The sequence below is a fragment of the Sinocyclocheilus anshuiensis genome, unplaced genomic scaffold (genome assembly GCF_001515605.1).
Source record: "Sinocyclocheilus anshuiensis isolate Anshui unplaced genomic scaffold, SAMN03320099.WGS_v1.1 scaffold1620, whole genome shotgun sequence".
In the NCBI taxonomy this organism is placed as follows: Eukaryota; Metazoa; Chordata; class Actinopteri; order Cypriniformes; family Cyprinidae; genus Sinocyclocheilus; species Sinocyclocheilus anshuiensis.
Window position 1 is genome coordinate 650,424 of NW_015558680.1, and position 25,658 is coordinate 676,081.

Consider the following 25,658-nt stretch of genomic DNA (forward strand, 5'->3'; position numbering starts at 1 on the left):
GGCACTTTATAACTTCCGGTTCCATTGTCCTGAAGTCAATGGGTTTTTTGAATGGGCTTTTGGTTTAAAACCTGAAATAAGGTTTGTGGTTAACACAAGCTCAAATTATTTTCATGTTTTATTCTATAACATAAAATACATCAGTAATAACCCCTTGTGACTTTTTTAAAAGCTTTACTTGTTTTGAAAAAGGCATTTGCTAACAAGTGGTTAAAAGGGACTACAGAGGTTGTCAAGGACCTTAAACATCATCACGCTGAACAGGAAAATTAGTCTAATAACTAGTCCACTTTCACAGCCTCATTGTGTTTATAATCACACCCTTGAAAACTATTATAATTTTGTCTGAAGCCTAATGGTGGTGACATTGAAGTCATGCGACTGTGGTGAAGTTTGTTTATAAGCCTACGTTTAGATTTTTACTTCTGGTGATTGCATTTAGGCTTTAAAATTTGTGTTAAAGTTGTGTTGTGATAAATTGTGAAGACTATGATGATGAACAAAATGAGTACCAATTATAAACTTTTGTTGGTCACGGAGCTTATTTTTTGCAGTACTGCAAAAGTCCGATTGGGTTTTCGTCAAAGGAGCCAGAGTGATGCTAACTTCCGAGTTGCCTACAAAAATATGTCATCATTGCAGCAGTTTATAGAAGCCCTTTTGTTTGATCTTACAGAAAAAGCACAAATAAATTATATTTACCAGTGTGGCAAACAGGTGGTAGAGAATGAAGTATATGGCTACCACTGGAGCCCACATCTGTCCCACTGCCACCAGAGTTTGGTCCATGACATCCACCCATCCCTCCTGCGTAAGAATCTGGAACATGGACATAAATGCCTGCAGGAAAGAAAAAGAGAAATTATCAGTCTGTATTTTTTATCAGTCCTTAACAACCTTGTCAAATCTAGTGCCTCATCTGGATATTTTGAAAGGCTTATGCAGTTGGAATAACATGAGGGTGAAAAAACAATTTCTGATTGAGCTAAAACTTTAATAGTTAATAGGCATAATAGATGTACGCTTTCATGAATTTGATAGATGACTTCCAGGAGTCAGGACTTAATTGTCCTGACTCCTGATTTGACCTTTCCAGTCATCAAAACAAAATGGAAATTTGAAAACTAACAAAGCAGAGTAACAATTTTATGTTTATCTTTTTTCCTAAATATATTCTCATGTATACACAAGGATTTTTGACTGACATTGCTGCGATAAAAATACGACAAGGCAGAGCACAACATTCAGTGAAATTAATGCAAATAAAAAAAGGAAAAAGAAAAAACAGTGTGCCCCAGGTCTCAGCATCATACGGAGATATGAGATGGCCTTTCAAGGCCTTTTTTCCATGGAAGTCAAATGGAGGTCTAAAGCCAGCTGGTCCCAAGCCTGGTCACAGTCACACTGTCTCTGAGTGACTGCAGATGAAGATAATTTGATATTTTGCAACAGGTCTATTGACAAGGGAGCTGGGTAAACATCATTATCTTCAATGGTTATTGTGCCACCCGCCTTGGAAATGAGCGGCATCTGTTTATGTGAGCCCCTCCAAATCCCAGCACGCATTGGGATCAGTGGAGTCCCACTAATAACGGAGGATAAAAAGACACCACTAATGAGAACCCCTCTCATGAGCACATAGTATCAAAAAACTTGGAAGAGAGTCTGTCATCTACTGACAAATTAAGTATTATAACAGATTTAGAGATATTTTGGTCCACACTGGTTTCTGAATTCTTCTCTAGATTTAACCAGTGTTCTTCTGATGTGATAATTGTTAGTATATTAGTATTTTAGCTATTCAAATAAAAATGGTCAAGATACCAAAATCTGCAATCATAAGACACAGATTTCAAGAACTTTATTTGCTCCTCCAAGAACAAATTATTTTAACTTTTCATCTTTTGATCTACAACTACTTTCTGTGTCTCCAGAAAGAGGGAGATTTACCCGTGGAAATGTGGTGAAACGATCCAAGTCCTCCACAAAGCAGAACATCTGCAGACTGATGGCAGACATCACTATGAGAAGACTGGCAGTGAACACCACTAGACTGCCGAGTTTCTTCCCTGGACCGAAAATCTTATACACAAAGTCTTCCAGTGCCGGAGAGATCTTTATTAGACGGACCACTCGCAAAACCTGCAGGTAACAAGGAAGAACATTTACATTTTCTTAATTAAAAACAAACTTAATATTTGCTTACGCCACATCTTGGAATTATAAATCAACTTATCAAAGCATCAACAAATCAATAAATCCACAGAAGCATCTCATTACATGGGTTTGACATAAATATTAATATGAAAACTATTACAAGAAGAAGGCCTATGGAGCATATTGGTGTTTGTTTTATTGATTTTTAATGAGCAAACACTGATATCAGGTTCTTCACCAGAATAACTTGGCTACAAATTGCATTGTTGCTCAAGCAGTTACTAAATTACTCTAGGTGACAACAAATTTGAGCAATGATGCATCTAGGTTGAGTTTTGATCAAGAGCAGAGAATGGATATTGATCCATTTGCTTCTAGCCGAATGTGACCTGAGAGTCCTCCTGCTGTCGTTACTTTTAAACCTAGAATAATCATCCAGCAATCCTCAGGAGAAGGTCTTTCTGCACAACAAACACATAAACAAATGTGCTTCTTTTGGGTTTTGTTGCTTCAGAGATCTAAAACTACAGTGCTCATCTAATGGTGCTGACCATTAGTTATAATATTGATTGATTTTTTTCAACTCTATTTCAATTAAATTCTAATCACAGAGTTTACTTAGCTCGGCTGATAAAGCATGGTACTAGTAAGACCACGGTTATGGGTTTGATTCACAGGGAACACACATGCTGATAAATATGTGTAAATATGATGTATACCTTAAATACACTAAAAGTTATTTTAGTTGAAAGCATATGGCAAATACATCTATATAAATGAAAATTCTCCCTAGGAAGACGATGAACTTTACTTGGGGACACTTTGTGTAATGTACAAGAGAATTCTTACGGCGTAGTTTGAGAACCAATGAAAATAGAGTACTAATTAGTCTCTCCAGAAACTATTGAATATAGCAAACTGGAAAGCAAAGGCTTAGCTTGACCTTTACAGTCAAACAAAAAATTATTACAGAATATTCAATAATGCAAAGAAGTGATTATGTTCAAAAAGTTTTAGAATATGAGTTTGAAGCCAGACATTGCTATTTGCGACAATGGCTCATTTCACAAATGATGGAAAAATATAGAATGCTATTTACAAATCAAATTTAATATGGTGACTGCTCATGGTGAATCGTGTCATTTTCATGGCAGTAATGAGCCCAGACATGAGGGGAGGATATGAATATTCACGAATGGAGCTCCGCCCCTCCTGCCGAGAGAAAACTGGAGGGAGAGCACAGGTTGTGTCCTTAATGAGGCTTGTCAACGTGAGCGGGCTTCATCCATTGCCATTCCCTACAGCTGCCTGGAGATGTATAAAAGAAACAGCTCCACATGGCCACCAGTATGCGTTATAACCCTGCATTAGTGCATGATTAGCATCTCAGAATCTAGCAGGTGCTGCACTCATGCTACAAATGCTGTGGCTGCAGGTGTCATGGCCTCAGTAAAAATAAATAAATAAATAAACTTTTCTGTGCATGATTTGCCAAAACACTACTATCAGAGTCAATAATGTCTGAAAAATAATCTGAGAAGTATTGAACGATGACAGGCGGTATTTTGCTTTTTGTTTCAATTCAGCATGGTAACATGCTGGCAGTGTGGATGAGAAATAAAATAAAATCACCTCAAACTAAGTTTCTACTATCAGAGGTTTTATTGGTCTCACATCACAAGCTTCCAACACTACACTGTGGGTTGATTTAGGCATTATTCAGGAACGTGTTTAAAGGTAGTTGTACAATAAACTTCAGTAATGACTATGTTCTAGATTATCTTTGGATCAGTAACTGTCTCTAACCTGGAAGTAGGTGAACTGCGAGTGGTAGAGATCAGGATAGATGTGCAGGGTGGTGCCCACTACAAGCAAAGACTCAAACTTGTGTAGAGAGGAACTGATGTAGCCAGTGAAGCCCAAACACCAGATTTTCAGCAGAGCTTCCAAATCAAACAGCACAGTGAAGGCGACCTGAAAATGACAGAAAGAGACAATGAGAGGCAGGAAGTATGATAATGGAGAGCTGTTCCTTGTGTGCCCATTTCTTAGTAATTGCTTTTTAAGTATCTAGAGCCTTTGGTTTCTGCAAAGGGAACACGTATGTGAATACATGCACATTCAAACAAAGAGGGTTGAAGAACCATTTCCATCCATAATAACTCTGCTTTTCTTGTGTAAGATACAGCATATAGGAAGGGCGTAATTGGAAACAAATGCAATCTTAGTGAGATGCATTAAGGCACAGGAATGTCAACAGACGATTGAAAACAAAACTAGTATTTCCCCAGTTTTCCCCCATATGGTCTGATCCAAATAAAGAGCAGCATGGGTTAATGATGAGATGGATCGACCTGTGAATATGTGGGGTGCCTCTTCCTCCTTATCTCTGTCTTTCAGATTGGAGTGGGCGGGTGGCCACACTCCTCTATCTGTCTTTGTTCCCACTGTGCCACCTGCATACTGATTGCAGAGGCAGTGCGTGGCAAACAGGACACATATACACACACATACACACATACCAACCCAGCACTCGCTAAAATGGAGTGTTGCCCACAAGCTGTTTTCGCCCACGTTGTCACTCAGTTGATTTAATCTCAGGGTTTTTAAAGCGACAGAAAGTGATGAGGATATGTATATATGAGCTTTCAGCAAAATCTGCTGATGCATTTGAGTGCAATAACAATATAAGGGTTCTTTTGCCCATCTCATAACTCAAGATAACAGTGCAAAATTGTGTATTTTAAAACTAATAACCATTTCCAAGACAAAGAAAAAGCATAAAATCCATCCCAGAAAAGTTTATCAAGTAGCATCTTGACACTGAATATCTGCCCTTACGAAAAAGAAGTTTATTCAAGTGTGCTATCAGTATACTTCTTTTAAACTAAAAATAGGAAAGTATACTTTCAGTCTAATTTTTATGTACTTCTCAGACATGGGCTTTATGTAACTTAATAAAATAAACTTGAAGTATACTACTTTTTGGTAAGGGTGTAAAAGATGTGAAGACTTTCATAGTGGAATTCAAATTATGCAGCACTCGTAGCACCTAACATGTGTAGCAAATTATCTCAAAGGGGGAAATATTCATAATTACTCATAACGTGTTATAATTAATTATTAATATTTATATCAGCTTTAGGATTAACTGTAGCAGAATCAATTTTACAGTCGACAGTCGGTTCGACTTATCTTTTATCAATTCAAAGAAAGATTATTCTCCTGGCCAAGAAGGATAGCTTTCTTACTGTTAATACTAAACTATGGTGGCCGAGAGAGCTCAACGCGCTGCAAATGAAAAAAACACATGCAAATAGAAAAAACACCAGCAAATTAAGTCACAACACAACCAAATATAGAAATGCGCTGCAAATACAGAAACACACTGTGAAGACTCACAACACAAACAAATACAGAAACATGCTGCAAATTCACACAACACAACCAAATACTGAAACACGCTGCAAATGCAGAAATATGCTGCAAATACTCACAACACAACCAAATACAGAAACGCACTGCAAATACAGAAACGCTCTGCAAAGACCCACAACACAATTAAATATGCACAGAAAACATCGGAAATATATAAGGGAACCACAACAAGTGACAAACCTGGCTGGGACATGCTTATCAGTGTCTACTCTGAAAGGTGCGATTTTAATTTGTTTTAACATCCTGATCATATGATTCCTTAGCTTTTTTCAATATTATTAACCTAAATAAGCTGACGAAATACACAATTACTGTAACTGTGAAACGTTATGTAAGCTGGCTAACTTACTTTTACAACTTCCCTTATGAAAATTAATGGTTTCACTATAAAAAATACAAAAAAAAAACCATGGTTACTATAGTTAAATCATGGTAATCACAAATTACACTAAGTATAGTTTAACTATGGTATTTGTGTAGGTACACCAATGGTAATCACCAAAAAAATGGTAATGGTAAAATGGGAAACACCAAAAACATCATTACTACACTTTTACTATAATAAAACCATGGTTAATTTTCGTAAGGGTTGTTGGGGTCCCCTTGAAACATTTCCATTGTGGTCTGTGCTACATGCAACGCTTTTCTGTATTTGGTCATGCTGTGAGTCTTTGCAGTGCATTTCTGTATTTGGTTGTGTTGTATTTGTGTTGTATTTGCAGCATGTGTTGTCAAACTGATGAAGATGTTTTCTTAATTTGCTGGTGCTTTTTCTATTTTCATGTGTTTTCTTAAGTTGCAGAGTGTTGAGGTCTCTCGGCCACTGTACTAAACAGCACAAGAGCCTGTAACGAAATCAAACATTTAAAGTGACCTTAATTTGTGAGCAGCGAACACAGAGACAATCAAGAGTGTATATGAAAACGTTTAATAAATGGTATAACACAGCTAAACTAAGCATATACTGTATGTAGGATTAAAAAAAGGTAAAAGTGAGTTAGAGAGAGAGAGAGAGAAAGAGAGAGACAGAATGGCAAGCTTTTGTTGGTTACAAGCGCTATATAAATGCTTCATTCATTCATTCATTCAATTCAATTCATTCATTCCTTTACACATTTTTACACAACCCTAAGAGCCAACAAAGAACCGAAATCACCTTTTAAAAAAGGGTTAAACCACTTGTTTTAGTGTCTCATAAGTGGCTCTTGCACCGTGGTGTCCAACACATGGTGCATTGTGGGCATACATTAACATGACCCACTTTTGGCACTGTGGCACCACAAGCCTTGGCGCAGTAAGGTAATCAGGGACATACCATAGAATGTTGTCCATCACACACAGCATGGGTTTCACGTTGTGTAACCGTTTGAGGTCCAGAGCAGTAGCAAGTTGAGCAGCTGTGATATGGTGGTTGGAGGGGTCAGAGAGGTGGTGAAGAATTGTCTTTATTGAGGAGTCAGAAGCTTGCATGTCAGCAACGTCATTCGTGGAGGTTTGTGGAGCCACCGTAAGTGGCTGTGAGGTGGGTACTGTGGTGGGTCGAGTTTGTTTGCTGCGGATTGTGGCTGTCACCTTTAAGGCCCTGATATACTCAAAACAAAGTTCCTTTTCGTTCTTTGTTTAGGGGTAAAACTGTTAGCGAACATCCCGACGCCGCCCACTCTGATGAAAGCAACGTTTACATGAATATGTAAATATGTGCTGCGTGCTTTGCTCTCAGTAACAACATAAACAACAAAAATGGAGAAAACTGCAAGAATTTTTTTAATAAAAATCTGATCATAGCAACATGGGTATGTTTGCACAAGCTTTGCAAATGAGCATTCCGGCGAAGTCTTGTCATGTGTATTTACATGGCACTTTATTCAATATATTGCTTAAAAGCAATCAGCAGTATTAAACATGAAAAACAGTGTCAGTGTCTCATTTCATCAGAAGCACAACATAGTTTGCTACTATAAAGCGGCTCTCCACTGCGTTCATGTTTTTACCCACAGACATCTCACCTCCAAGGACTCGACAGAAGAAATGAACCCAGAGAAGAGTTCGGTGTGAAAGAAGGCAGAGCCTCAGCGCACACCTCCTATGACGTAATCGTCACGGACCAATGGTAGTACGAAGGTGTTTTGCAGCTGGAACGAAGTTTTCCAGAAAGTTCGCTTTGACAAGCCATTTCAAACTCCCAAAATGAACACAAAACGAACTTTGTTTTGGCCGGATTTTATTCGAAATGACATCACATCAGTTCGTTCTTCGATTTCACTTGAAGTATATCGAGGCCTTAAGAGTGGTTGGGTGGGTTGGTGGAGACCATAGCTCTGCTTTGCCTGCTTTGGCAAGGGCATCCGTTTGGTCACTGAGGTCCTTGTCCGGGCCCGGTTGCTTTGAGTGTCCTTTCAACTTCTTCCAGTAGACGATTATATCATGTTTACTTCTGATGTCATCGCATGCCTGGAACAGGTGTTGGTGTTTAACTGGTTTGTTGTTTGCTGTCTTGAAACCATTTTGCTTCCAGCCTGGAAGATGGCATGTGAAGCCAAGTCTGGCATAGTTGGAGTCTGTACAGATGAGCAGTTCTCTGATGTTATGGGTCGATGCTATCTGCAGGGTTATATGAGAATAGCCGCTATCTCAGCATATTGTGATGATTGTGGACCCAGCTTGAAGTGTTGTGGTGGGCAAGGTCGATCATTTAGCCAGAGAACACCAGCACCTGCCTTTAGGATGCCCTCGTGGTTGTACTACCTCGCTCCGCCAGGAAATTATGATGTCTCTGTGAGTCAAGCTCACGATCATCCTCACATGTCCTGAAATACTACCACACTTTTATAGACAAGCACGCAAGAGTAGTTCACATCAATTTCAATTTATTTGTATAGCACCTAATAAAAGAAACAGTTGGATGGAAAAACTCCCTCAGATGTTTAGGTAAGATGAGGAAGAAACCTAATATTACTAAATACTGGAAATTCCCTTTTCGTTGTGTGTGTCAGGATGTGGTGCTGGAACTGGAGTTTGAAGGAGTCAAGGAGAAGTTCACCATGGTGCAGGTGTGGCCTGTGCGACAGGTGAGGCCTGTTACTGAAAAACTACCTGCAAATCACCCCCTGCTGACTGGACAACGAGTACTGGACGCCCTCTTTCCGTGAGTCTCAAGCACACACACACATTATTGTTCCAAATCTTAATAAAGTTTGTTGTGTGCTTAACTCTTTTTAAAAATATTTTTGGTTTTCTCAGTTAATTACGCAGACTTGTTGGCCCACTGGTTAATTATCCTGTTAACATTTTTTTTTTCCCGATTGATATTTCCGTAATCTTGCATTGGTAACAAGCCCCCACAAGCTTTCATGCTTGGGGTTGCCATATGTTAAGATTTTAAATCCCCCAATCAGAGCTTTTCTCTTAAATGGATACATTTTCTGTCTTCCCAACCTGGCAACCATGTGTACATGCTCTTTCTGGACTGCAGAAAAAGCACTGATAATCTGAAAACACAGACAAAAATGTATGTTGGAGTTTAGCGATTGTCACAATGACATTCTGCTCCAATGAAAGTGTAATATAGCCGATCTGTTTTTCTTGAAATGAGCCAGAGAAGTGTTCCATGTAAAGGAAGGCGGAGCCTCAGCGCACATCTGCCTATTACGTAATCACCACGGACCAGTGGTAATACGAAGGTGTTTTGCATCCGGTGCAAACTTTTCCGGAGAGTTCGCTTTGGCAAGCCATTTCAAACTCCCAAAACGAACTTCGTTTTGCCCTGATTTTGTTCGAAATGACGTCACATCAGTTCGTTCTTCGATTTCACTTGAAGTATATCGAGGCCTTAAGAGTGGTTGGGTGGGTTGGTGGAGACCATAGCTCTGCTTTGCCTGCTTTGGCAAGGGCATCCGTTTGGTCACTGAGGTCCTTGTCCGGGCCCGGTTGCTTTGAGTGTCCTTTCAACTTCTTCCAGTAGACGATTATATCATGTTTACTTCTGATGTCATCGCATGCCTGGAACAGGTGTTGGTGTTTAACTGGTTTGTTGTTTGCTGTCTTGAAGCCATTTAGTTTCCAGCCTGGAAGGTTGCATGTGAAGCTACGTTTGGCATAGTTGAAGTTTGTGCAAATAAACAGGTCTCTGATGTTATGGGCCGATGCTATTTGCAGGGTTATGAGAATAGCTGCTATCTCAGCATATTGTGATGACTGGGGACCCAACTTGAAGTGTTGTGGTGGGCAAGTTTGGTTATTTAGCCAGAGAGCATCTGCACCTGCCTTTAGGATGCCCTCGTGGTTGTAAGAACATCCATTGATGTAGGCTGTGGGCATGCCTTGGCACATATTCTCTTCAAAGTACCTGTGGCAGGTAGGTGGCTGTAGTTGGGGCCTTTCTATTTTGATGATCACAGTCAGCGTGCCATCGGAGCAGCTTAGGCAGGCTGCCAGGCTGTTACCCAGTGCCGACTTGTGGTTTTGGATATGTCATGCTTCCACATTGCGCCCCTGGAGGGCCATTAGCCATGTAGCTATGCAGGTGTTTGTGACCATGCCGTCGTGGCTGCGTTGGCTGTTGAGAAATGTGACCGGCTGCTGGCAGATCTCAGTGATCACTTTTTGTGCTACGATGTAGTTAGAGAATTTCTGGATAGTCCATACAATACAGATCAGGGCTTTCCCACAGTCTGAGTATTTGCACTCTGGTTGAAGAAGTGTCTTGCTGGCATACACAACCACCCTTGTGTCCTGGTCATGCCAGTGAGAGGGCGTGCAATGTCCGAGTAGTTCTCAATAAACTGCTGTGAAAAGTTGCACATGCCCAGAAGACTTCAGAGTTCTGAGACATTGGTGGGTGGCTTGATGTTTTGAATAGCCTGGATGCAGCTGTTTTGTGGCTCAATGCCCTGTGGTCCAATGAATAGGCCCACGTAGTTGACCTTGGTTTTGCACCATTGTCCTTTGTGGAGGGCAATCCTAGCATCAGCGGTGGTCAGTTGGTGCAGGACGTGGTCAATTTCCTTCAGGTGATCAGCCACAGTCGTGCTTTTCCTGAGGATGTCATCCACGTAGATGAGATTGCCTCTTACTCTGGCATCTTGTCATGCTTTGTTGAGGAAGATGTTAAATTTGGCTGGTGAGTTGGCATAGCCGAACGGGCACCTTGTTAAGGTGTACTGCCGATTGCAGAAGGTGAAAGCCATCTTGTGTCCAAAGTCCAAAATCCTGAGGCCACATCAAGCGTGGAGAAGATTGTGGCTCCTCTGATTCTTGGAATCTCCTGTTCCAGCTGGATCATGGGCCACTGCGACAATGGCACCTGTTGGTTCAGTTTGTATAGTTGATGGTCTGCCGCCACTTGCCGTTTGGTTTGAGGACAGGCCAGATGGGGGCAGTGTAGGTGCTGTTGCACGGACAGAAGACACCCTTCTCAAGTATGTAGTTGATGATCTCCTGCACGGGTTCGTACAATTCAAGGGGGATCTTGTATTGCTTGACGAAAGTGGACGGAGCTTCTGGGTGTGTGGGGACACACTCGACATGGAGGTTAGTGAGGCCACAGTATAAAGAGCCCTTGGTAAATGATGCTTTGTATTTGTACAGGACTTGACGGAGTTTATGGTAGTCTGCATCATCCTGTATGGCATGGTGATGACCTTGAAGGGTACTGTTGAAACTGTGTGGCCTAAGCTTCCTTCTGGAATCATTGCAACTGGGATGGGTCCAATTATTGGTAAAATGAGTTCAAAGTCATGGAAGTCATAACTCACTGGTCAGCCCAGATAGTAGGCCTTAAGCCCGGTTCAGACTGCATGATTTTAGCCTGATTTCGGTACGGTCTGCTTGATGTAGGGTGTCATGGGGATTCGTAAACGGCAATTGGCGTCGGGGCGCAAGATTCATTTGTTTCATCTCTAGAATGTTTAATTTTTTCTCCGGTCATCCAAGACGAGTTCCATCACATCTGTGATACTGGCCAATAGGCCATTTATGATGTTTCCTCGAGGGACTACCACGACAGAGTGAAAAAAGGTCAAATAAAAATGATTTTACCTCAGTTCTCTTTGGCAGTCCGTACAGTCCTCTTCATGAAATCCAGATTTGTGTCCACTGTCAGGTTTTCTTTCATTTTTGGGCTTTTCTGACGACAAGACAGTGCAAAACACACTGTTTGCTAGCCATTGTTTGTTTATGCTTATGGCACCTTCTGTCTAGTCCTGCCGTATCGATGACAGCACACACATCGTTAAAGATGGCAAACAATGAATGGTTGGGTAACAGCAAGTAGTCTGACATGTTTCTTGTTCATGACACGACAAGACTTTAGGAGTCAAAATCGCATAATCTGACACAGTGGCTACGTTTACATGCAACCAAATAATCTGTTTGTAATCGGATTGATGGCTCAATCGGACTGAAAAGCTTTAGTGTAAACACCTTAATCGATCCGATTGAGCTCGATCAGAATGAAATTTCGATCGGATTGAAGGGGGTGGTTTATTCCTTTTCTAATACGATTGAGAGTGCATGTAAACTCTCGATCGGATTGAACCCCGAAAACTGAAATGACTGCGCATGTGCAATGACGCAGAAATACCGTAATGACATGCGGAACGAGCGGTTCTTCCTTTTGAATAAAGTGTTGTATAAATGCGTGTCCAGTTATTATAAAACTCTGCTTTCACTCGGCAACTGTGAAGTGGATCAGGACAACCTCCCACCAGTCCTTGTTTTGGATACTCATCCACAGGCAACCTGTTTTGGGCGCGGAGAGGGGCATTTTTACTGCATGATAAATATGAGCAGCACGGCACAGCGGTTTATATGTAGCCTTGCTTTTTTATTTCAGATGTGAGAATAACAGTGCAAAAGAACCTGTTGCAAAGAGAGCCAAAGCAAATAAGCAGCCCACTCGGTCATGGAAAACAGAGACTGAAGTTGACATGTTCCACAGGCTCTGAGATTCCTGCCTGCACAGGAACCTGGACCACAGCTAAAGCCATGTGATGCACACACTCCCAAAATGATGTGATAGTTATATATATTCTAAATAAACTACAAACAAAAAATAGATACATTTCTTTTCCCTCATTCTTTCTTGTAGCAATTCCCTGTCACACACCTGACTGAAAGGCTCATTATGCAGCTCATTATGCAGGCCTTTCTCTTCTCAGGTGTGAATCACATCATTATCCATGACCATTCGCATATTCCTTTTCTACACAAAATGTGTCTTAGAAAATTTAAATCAATATATTGTTTTCTGTGAGTGAGTAAACAAGATGATTATCACATCATTCTGAAACAAAAACTCTAGACTTCAAGATCCAGTTCTCAATAGTCTTGTGAACAAATGTTCTGTATGTGTTTTATGGCCTTATCTCAGTGACTTTAAAATTTTAGTTTTTCACTAAGCACGCATAAACGTTGTTTTCTCAAAAACACAATCACATACATACATGCTGCCCACATATTATTGTAGCCCAGTTTGTGCTGATTATGGTGCTACTAAACTTAGCCATTAAAATGCTTATTAGCAACTGAAAAAAGCACAAATGTCAGGACATGTCAAAACTTCTCCAGGGCCCAAAACACCCTCGGACCCCAGAGGGTTAAAGTGAGGACAGCTCCAGTGTCCTCCAGGGCTTCAAGTCTCAACTCATTTTCCAATGTGATGGCAGTGTATTTTGGTCTCCCCCCTTTCGATCAGGTTCCCCAGGAGTCTTGGCACTGGGGCTTGTGTAGTGACTGGCAGGCAGTCGCATGTGGCTCGTCAGGGAGGCATACCACCAAAACAACACTTTCAAGTACCTTGGGGTCTCAGCTGGAGGTGTGGTAAGGGGTGTTGGCTGGCTCTGGTGGTTAAGGAGTCAGCTGAGGTGGTTGAGTGATGCCATCTATTGGTGATGGGATAGCTGGTTCCGTGGTCAACGGTGGATTAGCAGGAATCTGGTTGTGAGGTTCAGTTTGAGAGTACTCTTTTTGGGTGTTAAGGTCAGATATCATGCCTAATCATAATTGATCTGACTCATCCTTTTTGTCTCCCTTGTGGGGCTTCTTCTGGATGAGTTCTTCTAGAAGTTTTAAGACCTCTGCTGATTTAGATGTAGCTGCCCTGTTCTGCTCTGCTGATTGTTCAGACTTGGGCTTATGTAGGGCATGTTGAAAGGGGTTCTGCTGCTGGCCTTCTGGGTCGATGGGGATCGGCTCCCCATGAGCTGTCTCTTGGCTTCCCCCGTGGCTCCACCCTTTGGGTTCATGGGTGGTTGTGTCTTGTCCCAGGATCCCTTGTGGCACCCAGTCTAGTGCTTGGGAATGGTCCTGACATTTTGTGGAAAGGTTTGTCACGGTGGCATTGTTGTGTGCCCTCTAGAGCCAGTTCTGAACCCTGATCAGAGACAGGGTAGATTGTGTTTTTTTTCCCAGTCTTTTCAAAAGCAGTCCTTTATTTGGCATAGGCCTTATGGTCTAAGTCCTGCAGCTGTTGGGTGGACTTACTCCTTGAACAGGACCCCCAAGTGGTGGCTCACCGTAAGGCGCAGATGCCGGAGGAACAGGGCTTTGACGTTTGAAGTCCTCCTCCATTCCTGGCTCGTTCCGTGCTCCGAAGTAGGCCTGTCAGAGCCTGTTGTAGTAGGTATGTATGGTTTCCTGTTGGCTCTGTTTAAGGTCCATGGCAGTAATCAGTCCTTCCTCTAACTCTGGGTCAGAGAACTCTCCAATCAAAGCCTGTTGTAGCTGCTGGTAAACTGCTTTGACTGTTTCTGGCTACTGGTCTAGGAAGCTCCGCACCTCACGGCTGGAGGTGATTCTGAGCAGATATAGTCTGTCTCGTGTGGTCACATTGGCCACAGTTTACAAGTGAAAGTCAATGTCTTGCAGGCTGTGCACGTTGTGGCCTCCTGCAGGGTTTGGGGTGAAAATGGGATATTTCTGGCCAGCTTATCCAGTTCTTTGGGGGCCACACCGTGACTGGAAGACAGGGATCTTTGGAAAAGCTCCCACCCCCTTGCTGCTGGGGGTTCTGGGATGCTGGCGGGTTATGTCTTAAGCAGTGGGCTCTCACCCCACTTTTGGACTGGAAATTCTTGACTAGGAAGTATTAGTTTACTAGTTATGTGGTGTGCATTTCCCTTTCAGAATCACTTTGCAGTCTATAAGCATGTTTAAGTTCTCTATGAACTGTTGCTGTTGCTGGAGTTTTTCATTCAGCTCCTCTCTGTTGTCCTTTTCCTGCTGTTCTCGGCATGCTGTGTCTACACAGAGGAACACAGGTTGTCAGCTAGCTGTTCCCAGCTCAGGTGCTGCAGGCCACCAGCAGCTTCAGGCAGGAGGGTACCAGTCATGGCACTCAGCCAGGCTTCTAGTAGATCCCAGTGGGAATCAGGGCTGGATGATCGAGACATGCTGACTAACTGGTGAAGAGAAAAAGAAAGCACAAAGGGCCAATGCAAGTCCTTGCAGTGTTAGCGGGCTGCAATAATAGGTAATTATATATTCTATGTACTGTTTGGCTGGCAGGTGCAGACAGGTAGCGGATTGAAGACCTGACGCCTATTTGACCATGAATGGCAAGGTGTGGCTACTTTGCACGGGTTAGCACCGGACTTTTGTCAGTGAACTTTTTGTTTTTGTCTAGTGGGTTATTTAGGTTTTAAAAATGCCAAATAATAATTAAAATAAGTAACAGGATAAAAGTAATGTTAATAAACAAAATTAAATAACCAAAGGGAGAATTGGAATAAACCATTTAAATGGAATGACGGGGGGTTACCAAGGAAAGCCTTGAGCATTACAAGTTTATAAGGCCTTGTAAAGATTGAGATGAGGAGCATCGCTCAAATCAATCTTATCACGCTGAAAGATGATTTCTTCATTCTTAACAGGCAATGTTGATAATATTAAAATGGACTGCAAAGAGATTTCTTTGTCTTTACAGGACAGGTTTGACAATTAACAGTGGCTATATGTTAGACAAATAGAGACCGTTAATGTACGCATTCGAGTCAGCTTTGAGCCTTACAGTTATCCGAGGCAAGTTCACTTTGCAACTTCTCTCACCCTCTAAGTGTGCATACAATAATACACACACATAGACTGACACCATGTTTGCTCACAAAACAAGGTTTAAAATGTTGCCAGCATTCTCCACAGCAATATATGTAGCAAATTAGCTCAAAGGGGAAATATTAATAATTACTCATAACTTGTTATAATTAATTATTAATATTTATATCAGCTTTAGAATTAACTGTAGCAGAATAAATTTTACAATCGACTGATCGGTTCGTCCACCAATCTTTCAATTCAAAGAAAGATTATTCTCCTGGCCAAGAAGGACAGCTTTCTCACTGTTAATACTAAACACTCAAGAGCATGTAACGAAATCAAACATTTAAGTGACCCTGATTTGTGTATATGAAAAAGTTTAATAAATGGGACTAGGTATGACACAGCTAAACTAAGCATATATGTAGGATTATAAAAAGGTAAAAGTGAGTGAGAGAGAATAATAATAATTATAAAAATTACATCTTTTAAAAAAAAAAAGCAATCAACAAATCACCATCTTCATTAGCTGTACATATAACCTCATTTATCACCCAAATATCTATGAACACTTCTACACACTTTACCAAATTATAATAGGCATGCTCCCAGGGGTTTTCAAACTTTTTGGAGCCAGGGACCCCTTATAGGGGAGAGGATTTTCCAAGGACCCCCTCATAATTATAACAGTGTTCTATTAGGCTACTTATTGTGTAAAGAAGGCTTTGTACTTCTCTCGTGTCTGAATATCTACTAACAGCATCCTTCACATATGCAAAAAATGTGACATTAATGCATTAAATAAGTCACATTGGAATATAAATCATAGCATGCATAGCAGAACATAAAAAAACGCAAGTTGCAGTCCGGAAAAAACGGTATAGCAAATTATTTTGCGGACCCCCTGGCTTTGCGTCACGGACCCCAGTTTGTACTATTACTTTCAGAAATAATTTAAATACTGACTAGATCTAAGCAAAACGAACGTTAGGGAAAAAAACATTATAAACACTAACATGAATTTTACTTCAAATCGTTACTCCAAATCGTTTAAATTTAGTGGCATTCATAACAGAACAAAAATAAATGCATATATATTTATAAAAAAAATAGTAATTGTTGCAGTCCGGAAAAAACGGTATAGCAAATTATTTTGCGGACCCCCTGGCTTTGCGTCACGGACCCCAGTTTGAAAACCCCTGCTCTATCCTAAGACGAGCTACCACCAGTCCCATAAACATGTTCAGCACATTCAAAGAATCTTGCCCTAGTAATTTATTTTTTCTAGATTTCCAAATTGCAAGTTTTGCTGTACCAGACAGAAAATTCAATAAAGTCAACATATTTTTCCTACTTGCTATATTTAGATCATAAATAAATATTTAAAAAGAGAAAGCTTCACCAATTCCTATAAACCATTGAGATAGAAGAAAAAAAAGATAATATAACCGAGGGCTATGGCCCCAAGTACAATCCTCCATTGGAGGTCGCCCGTTCATTTGTCAATTCGTCCTTTGTCAACTTATATAGGGACCACCAACAGCCTCTAGGGGAAGAATTAGTTCCAAAGTACTCAGTCCATTTTGTTGCTGGAACTCCTCTAAAAAGATGAGCATTAGATGCCTTTACACAGGAAATATAAAGGTGTTTCCTCTTTACTTCCTCAAATTCATCCAATTGAGGGGTTTTTAATGACAAAAGACAATTTTCATCATCTTCCCACTCCCCCATGGGAATTGTTACTTTTAATGAGGGAAACACATAAGGAACTCCCTTCCTCCATTGATCAATTTTTGTTGGATCGTTTAAGAAGTTTTTATAGTCTGCATCCAAAGACTGAAAAATCTCAGAAGTAGCTTTCTTTAGCAGTCGCAATAATCTCACACCAGTCCTTTCACTCAGATCTTCTATCTTAATACTCAAAACATGTCCCAGCTTTACGCATTCCAGCAGCAATTAAACGTGGCATTAGACGCATTCCCATGGCAATTGTGGGAGAATTTCAAACTGCCCCTGACCCACCCAAAAAGCTTCACTTTTATTCCAGTTTACTTCAGCTGATGAAGCTCTCTCATAACAATTAAGAACTTCAGATAACCTCTTAATATCCTCATTATGATTAACAAAAACTGTAACATCGTCAGCATAGGCAAACACATGAAAACCTGACAATTTCTCATTTGCATGATAGAACTAGGTGTTATGATCCTAATATTCAACACCATTTAGCTGCACCATAGAACATTTTCTTCGCTGTGAGCAGAACACAGCGAGATGCCGCAATTGTTAAGCTCTGATTTTGGTTCAGCAAGAATCCAGGATCATGGCCTAATCCATGTCCGTGGTTCTTGCCTTAATACCCAATAATCAGTCATGAATTTACAATTGCTTTATGTGTGACTGGGGAACAATAAGAAAAAGGACTAGTACGGTCAGATGGATAGATGAAGATGGTAAAATTCTTCACTGCAGTCATCGGGTGGGGATCCTTGATGTTTTGATGATATGTTATCCTGTACATGATGTGTACTTATCTTTCATGGATGTTGCCAATGAGACACTGTAAGGGAAACAGGTCAATTTAGCTCAAAGGGAATCATTTAAGATTTTAAAGGGAATTTGGACAGAATCACTGTTTTACGGCTGATCACTGAGACGGCCAGCGATTCATTGAACGAGCCGTATAACATCAACTCTGCAATGGATATTTATATCCAAAATATAGTGAAAACACTATTAATTAGCACAGTAACAAGATCGGCAGTTTAAGACATTAACTTGTGAGCACAAAACACAAGATACTTCTCTTTTCAATATAAATAAGGCTTTATTGGATAAATCTAAGACATATAAACTAATCTAACACATAAACACACGCATTCACACAAGTTGCAGAAAGAGAGAAAGTGAGGAAATAATGAGTTTAAGAGAATGAAAATGTGAAATCCCAAGTTTACAGCAATATGTGAGTTGGTTAGGCTTGCTTCAGACTTGCTAGTGCTAGGATCTGATTTATGAACATCCTGTTGTCTTGGGCCTCTGTGGAATTCAGCTCCTCATGTTTCAACCATGTTTTGACCAAATCTTAGATTGTCTGATTCGGTCTGATATCCTACAACACCTTATCCGATGTCCATCAGATCCCAGTTTCTGTGCTAACTTTAGCCTGGGTGAAAGATGCCTTTTGTTGAGGTGATGTTGCCAATTACCTTTGTATGGTGTTTCCACCAATGCAACACAACTTCTACCGAAACTCAACCTGGTAGAGTTTCACTGCCCAGCCCCACTCCTCTGCTGCCAAGTTGGCATATCGCTGCTTCTTCCTTTCAAAGGCCTCGTTAATGGCCTCTTCCCAAGGGACTGTCAGTTCGACTATTATGATGATCCTACTGGAGTTGGACCAGTGAACCAGGTCTGGCCACATATTGGTGACTGCAATTTCAAATGGGAAAGTGAGTCTGTGGATTAAGTCGACTCGCATTTCCCAGTCCCTGGCTATATTCACCTGGCCTGTGTCAGGGGACAGGCACTTGGTCCGCTTTTTCTCCCCTTCCCTAACAAAGGGCTGCCTTTTTGGTAAGGTATTCTTGGCATTTTGGGGGATGGCGTTTGTTGACACTCTCTTGGTCTCTATTGCTGCCGCCAAGCACTTCAGTACTTGAACGTGGTGCCATGTGTACCTTCCCTGTGTCAGGCTGGTCTTACAACCCACCAGGATATGTCTGAGGTTTGCCGGGGCTGCACACAGGTGGCAGGCTGGGTCTTGTCCACACCATACCTGCAAGTTTGTTGGAGAGAGCAGCACATCATAGGTGGCTCTCCCGATAAAACTTAGCCTGTTGGTTTCCATGCTCCACAGCTCACTCCAAGTGATTTTACATCGTTCTATACCTTCCCACCTCATCCAGCGGCCTTGTTTGGCTTGGGAGACTGCTCTAGTGCATCTAGTTGCTTCCTCCTGACAGCGTACCTCCTCCACCACCAGGTGTCGCTGTTCCTTTGCTGTTGCCATTTGCCATTTAGGTGTTATTATTTCCAACCCAAGTCCCCCTCTACCATATTGGACTTGCCCCACAATATCCTGGTGTCTGAGGGCTGCCTTTGCATCAGCAACTGCTGTAACTGGATTTCATTTCCTCCCTGTCGCCAATGTTGGAGCAGCATCTCTTACGCAGGGATCACAGGATTCTTTAAACGTCATCTCCAGCCTATTTTTGGCGCATTTGTACTCCTCCACAAGGCTTGGAGGAGAGCTCCATTGCCATACAGCACTATGCTGCTAAGGCATCTTGGTAGACCAATCCATTTCCTCAGTTGTGTACTCACCAGTCTCTCCAGGTGCTTGGCATGAGATAAAGTGAGCTCTTATATGGAAATTGACCACATAAGCCGTGGCAACAAACCAAATTGGAAACACCACAGCTTCAACTTCCCCGGAAGAACTGTACCATTGATTCTCTTGAATCCACTGACTGTCTCTTGCCTGAGTTGTTCCACCTGTTTTGAGTCTTTAAGGTCTGCGGTGTACCAACGTCCAAGGCTTTTGATGGGCTTTTCCATGACCGTTGGTATGGACACTCTCGCTATACAGAACCTGTCTTAATCTCCATTTGTGCCCATCTGATGTTTTCCTGGAGCTTATACAGCAGCCGCTTAGCACATGCTTTAGTCATTGTGATGGTAGTCATATCATCCATGTATGCCCTGATTGGAAGGAACCCATTTTTCAAACGTTCCCCTCCAACCATCCAACGGGATGCCCGTATTTTGATCTCCATTGCCATAGTGAATGCCAGTGGAGAGATGGTACAACCTGCCATTATGCCAACCTCCAGCTGCTGCCAGGTGGTGGTACTATCCTGTATGGTAATACAGACCTGAAGATCCCATGAGATGAGCTAAGAACACCACTTGCAGGTCTTTCTTTTCCTTTTTGGCCATTTGCAACTGGTGCCAAATCATGTTAGCATGTTCCAAACATCCTGAGAAGACCCCTATGCCTGCCTTTTGCACTGATGCTTTTTCCATGCCACTATCATTAATCTCCAAAGGTACCTCAAAACTCCTGGGGCATTCTTGTAGAGCTTGAATGGAATACCTTTGGGTCCAGGGGCTGATGCTGATCTTGCCCACTTTACTGCACTCTCAACTTCGCTCCATTTAGGGGGCCTAATGTTCATCTGGTGCTCCGGCAGTTGAATTGGTGGCGGGTCTTCTGGAATGGAGATTGGCATGTGCCTCTGATTGTCAGAATAAGTCTTCCTCAGGTGTTCCTCAAGATTTGCTATGGGTACTTTAAGGGTACAGGTTTTCTCCTTGCTAAAGAAACTACTGACGAACTTGAAAACATCTCTATAGAAGGCAGTCCTGGTTTGCTGTTTCTTCTTTCGTTGCTTTCTCAAGCTTTCTGCTCTTCGTAGCATTGCAAGGCGATGTTTGATATCACCCTGTAGTACCTCTAGGCCTTTCCTTTCTGCTTCAGTTGCCTTCTTCCACTGTTTTCTCTGGCTCCTCCTGTCTTTTACAAGTTTATCAATCTCTTGTTGTCTCCTGGACTTAGGCTGGCCTCCCAGCTCCTTCTGTGACCTTGACCTCTTGTTTTTCACTCCAAACCTTTGTGCCCCATAGGTGTAGATAATCTCCCCCATCTTCTCCATTTTCCTTTCTACATCTCCTTTCAGGCCATCTATCTGTGTCAATGGTTGCCCACTAATTGTGGCAGGATTTAGGCCAAAGTATCTGAGGTCTCCTTCCATCCATCTTCCTTTCTACTGCTGGCTGTGGCTGGGTGGCTTCTGGGTTAATCAGTGGGGGTAAGTTTGTGCCTAGTTGGGCTTTGTCTGGGGTTCTGATACCCTGTGGATTGTGGTGTTTGTCCCGCCACTGGGCTTCACCCGACTGATTTACCCTACCTCTGAGGAAGTATTGGTCAATGCGAGGCCCCTCACTAAGCTCTCTTAGGCACTTCTTACTGCCCTGATGGATTTTAAGACACTTCTCTGATGTTATCTTTGTCCAGTTGCAGATGCATCTCTGTAGTTTTTGTCCTGTCAGTCCTATTGTTCCAACCTCTGTTGTGCTGTTCTCCTGGCTCATTGTCATTTCCGTTCCTAAGTCTGTTACCGTGAGGTCTGTCCATGAGTCATCTTGTGCCCCCGCTCTCGCAGACTCCAGGGGTATTCTTCTTCTTGTGGTTTTCATAGCCAAAGATGGGTGGACCCTCTGCACTATGTAGTGACGGATCCTGCCGGAATGGGTAGCTATCCCGTGCCAGCCCCGATAGGGTCTATTCCCTCCAGTCAGCAGTCTTTCCTAGCTGTCACTAGGTCTTTCCCTGGTTGTCAGCTGCCCTTTCACAGCAGTCACTGGTTTAACCAGGTAGTTTAGTTTGCATGATAGGACTAGGTGTTATGATCCCAATATTCAGCACCATTTGAAGTTTAAAAAGCAGTGGTTCAATTGCTAAACTGTACAACTGACCAGATAGTGGGCAGCCTTACCTAATTCCTCTTAATATAGGAAAAGGTCGGCTCAAACCACCCCCCACCTTGACCACACAAGCAGCATCAGTACAGTATATAATAACTGTATCAACTTTACGAAATTGCACTATGTAGCGACGGATCCTGCCTAGATGCTTAGATGGGTAGCTAACCCATGGCAGCCCCGATGGGGTCTATTCCCTCCTGTCAGCAGTCTTTCCTAGCTGTCACTAGGTCTTTCCCTGGTTGTCAGCTGCCCTTTCACAGCAGTCACTGGTTTAACCAGGTAGTTTAGTTTGCATGATAGGACTAGGTGTTATGATCCCAATATTCAGCACCATTTGAAGTTTAAAAAGCAGTGGTTCAATTGCTAAACTGTACAACTGACCAGATAGTGGGCAGCCTTACCTAATTCCTCTTAATATAGGAAAAGGTCGGCTCAAACCACCCCCCACCTTGACCACACAAGCAGCATCAGTACAGTATATAATAACTGTATCAACTTTACGAAATTGTCACCAAAACCAAAAACCTTTAACACATTGACAAGATGGTCAACACGGTCGAAAGCTTTCTCTTGGTCTAAAGAGACCAAACCAACAATCATATTAAAAACTTTACATATATCCAAAACATCTCACACTAAAAATAAATTGTCCATAATAGACCTCTTGGGAAAACAATACGATTGATCCCTGTGTACAATCAGCTCTATATTTTTTAGTCTATTTGACAAGCATTTTGAGAAAACTTTGTATTCAGTTGTAAGAAGTGCAACAGGGCGCCAATTCTTTAAGAAAGCTAGATCGCCTTTTTTGGCAATAATGATAAAACAGCATATTGACAGGATGTAGGCATAACACCATCTTTTATACATTCACAAAAAAACATCAAAAAGGTTATTGCCTATAAAACTCCAAAAACTCTTATAGAAATCTGCTGACAGTCCATCCATTCCAGGGAATCGTCCTATATTAAGATTTCCAACAGCAGCAGTAACTTCCTTGAATGTTATATTTGCATCCAAAGCAGTTTTAGAGTCACAGTCCAACTGAGGAAGACCCTGAAGAAGCTGTATCATACAGTCATTGTCACAGTTCTTTGCAGCATAAAGATTAGATAAAAAATCCACAGCATGATTCCTCATTTCAAAAACATTAGAGGTAACCCTCCCATCAGGAAGCCTAAGACATGACATCTGTCTCTGTTGAGCCACTCTGCTTTCCAAATTAAAGTAAAAAAATACATAAACGACATAAAATGCAGGCCAGGAGCGAGGCCCTCTAGAGTTTGGCACAGCCCTTGCGACAGTACTGGTGATCAAATAATAATCTGAAAATCCTATAGGACAAATACAACAATCTGTTACTCGATTACTAAAACATTTTGACATAAAATCTGTCCAACCAGGCAGCACTGACTCTATTATTAAAAGCCTTGACCCACGTATACTGTCTATCAGTAGGATGTTTAATTCTCCACGTATCCAATCGTTTAAAATATTTTATCAGTTTAGAAAATGAGCCTAAAGACTGTATGTGAGGTTATTCAGTGTTACGATCTTCAGTAAAATTCCCAGTACAGTTCCAGTCCCAACCCATAATGACATATCCTTCACTAGAACTTTTTTTAACAATCCCACTCAGGATATTAAAGAAATTAAGGCGTTCATGTCCCACCATTGGAGAATAGATATTTATCAAGAAAAAAAGCATTCCTTGGATTTTTGCTTCAACTAAAATAAGACAACCTTTTACTGGTTCCTCTGCCTTTACAATATCCATATCTAAGGATGAGGAAAATAAAATGGCCTCCCCTCTACTTAAATTTGTACCATGACTGAGTATTTTGTGTTCTTTCCACCACAATTTCCACTCAGCTTCATTCACAATATCACTATGTGTTTCTTGCAGAAAAACAATATTAAGCTTCTTTTGTTCAACAATTTCATTAACAAGGGCACGCTTAGAACTATCCCTCCCACCATTAAAGTTTGAAGAACCTATCTTTAAAGTTTCCATACACACAGAAAAAAATTTAGATTAGGAAACAAAGCAAGAGGAAAAAGCTAAGAAAAGACACTGTGTGATGCATGATAAATTATTGGCTAATATTAAACGTATTACAATACGCAATTTCTGGCCTTCTTCTTTTTCCTGTTCACTTCTTTACATTTTCTTATAGTGGTAAGATGCTTTCTCAACCTAAAACGCTTCTTCTCACTAAGCTCATCTACTCCAACATTTCTCTGATAAAGAGTAACAGACTCAACAAATGTGTCTACATCAGGAAAGAAATATTTTATGTTAATCTGTTTACCATATGTTTTATCCAGAAAACTGTTGATTTCCTCTAAGCTATAAAATGAGTCTTTGTTAAAGCCTCCAGGAAAATTCAGCTTGAACTGAACTGAGTACAGTTCCCTGCGAATTACCATCATCACACTGAGAATCTTCCTGTAACTCAAGATCATCAGACAGCACATTGTCCATTTCCTCATTATTCACAACATCATAGCACAATTCTTCCTGACTTGCATCGTTTACACGTTCCTTATTCTCCAACTGTTTAACACCACTAGTACTAGGAACTACTTCATCAGTTTTAACATCAGACACTAGAACGTTTGCACTAACACAAGGTACCACATGAACTGCAACACCTCTATCAGCACAAACATTATTAAAAACTGAGAGAACAGACTCTGTATTTTCAGCCTTATCAGCAGATAACACAGCATCAGCATTAACAGCACTCACCTCAACAGGTGGAGCAACGTCATCTGGAGCGGCCTCAGGCTCAGCTGAGTCTTCAATGTTATCTGCAGCAGCAACCCCCGATCTTGCCGCACTCTCTGCACCTGTTCTTTTGTGCGGACACACAAGATGCTTGTGTCCGATGTCTCCACATTCAAAACATCGTATATTGCCGGTGGTCGCCTACACCATATACGATCTTCCCTCATGTTTCACAAGAAAGTTTATGTCCAATGTATTATCATTAGACTCCAACATCATAAAAATATACCTCCTAAAGGACACAACGTGTCTCAAGGAAGGATGTTTGCAGCCGAGCGAGATGGTTTTAAAAGGACTAACAACCTTCCCAAATCGTGCTAATTCACGCTGTAAAAGCTCATCCGATACGAATGGAGGAACATTTGAAATCGTAACTTTTGTGGACGGTGAGGAAAGCGGAAAAAGTTGTACAAAAGCATCATTCATAACCAGACCACTCACTATTAAACGACTGATTAAATTAATTTTTTTCAAGAATACCACAACAGCCTTATTCATCCGTGAAGCAGATAAAATGTTTTCATGACCAATCTGATCCAATTACGACAAGCACATCTTCCACTGTGGCATTGTCTTCAGGAACACACCTGAAACCATTCTGAAGTGATAATGGTTGCGTCTCGGCAAAAGATGCCATCCTACCACACAACCCAAAAACAATGCTCTTTTAAATGTACACTTTCCAAATCATACAACTTTGAGAGAGAAAAAAGGAAAAAAAGAAAAAGATTTAGAAACTCTCACCACACAA

General features: G+C 41.3%; 1 protein-coding gene across 3 annotated transcripts in view; it reads right to left on the minus strand.

Annotated features, from left to right (window-relative positions):
• The window catches only part of nalcn (sodium leak channel, non-selective), a 118,108-nt gene that overhangs the window by 50,450 nt on the left and 42,000 nt on the right, over positions 1 to 25,658 (minus strand). For all 3 annotated transcript variants that reach the window (XM_016477592.1, XM_016477591.1, XM_016477589.1), the window contains exons 13-15: positions 3,964 to 4,131; positions 1,951 to 2,142; positions 703 to 840 (exon numbers count right to left, since the gene is read on the minus strand). In XM_016477592.1, the coding sequence (XP_016333078.1) occupies positions 703 to 840; positions 1,951 to 2,142; positions 3,964 to 4,131 (498 nt within the window). The remainder of the gene's footprint in view (positions 1 to 702; positions 841 to 1,950; positions 2,143 to 3,963; positions 4,132 to 25,658) is intronic.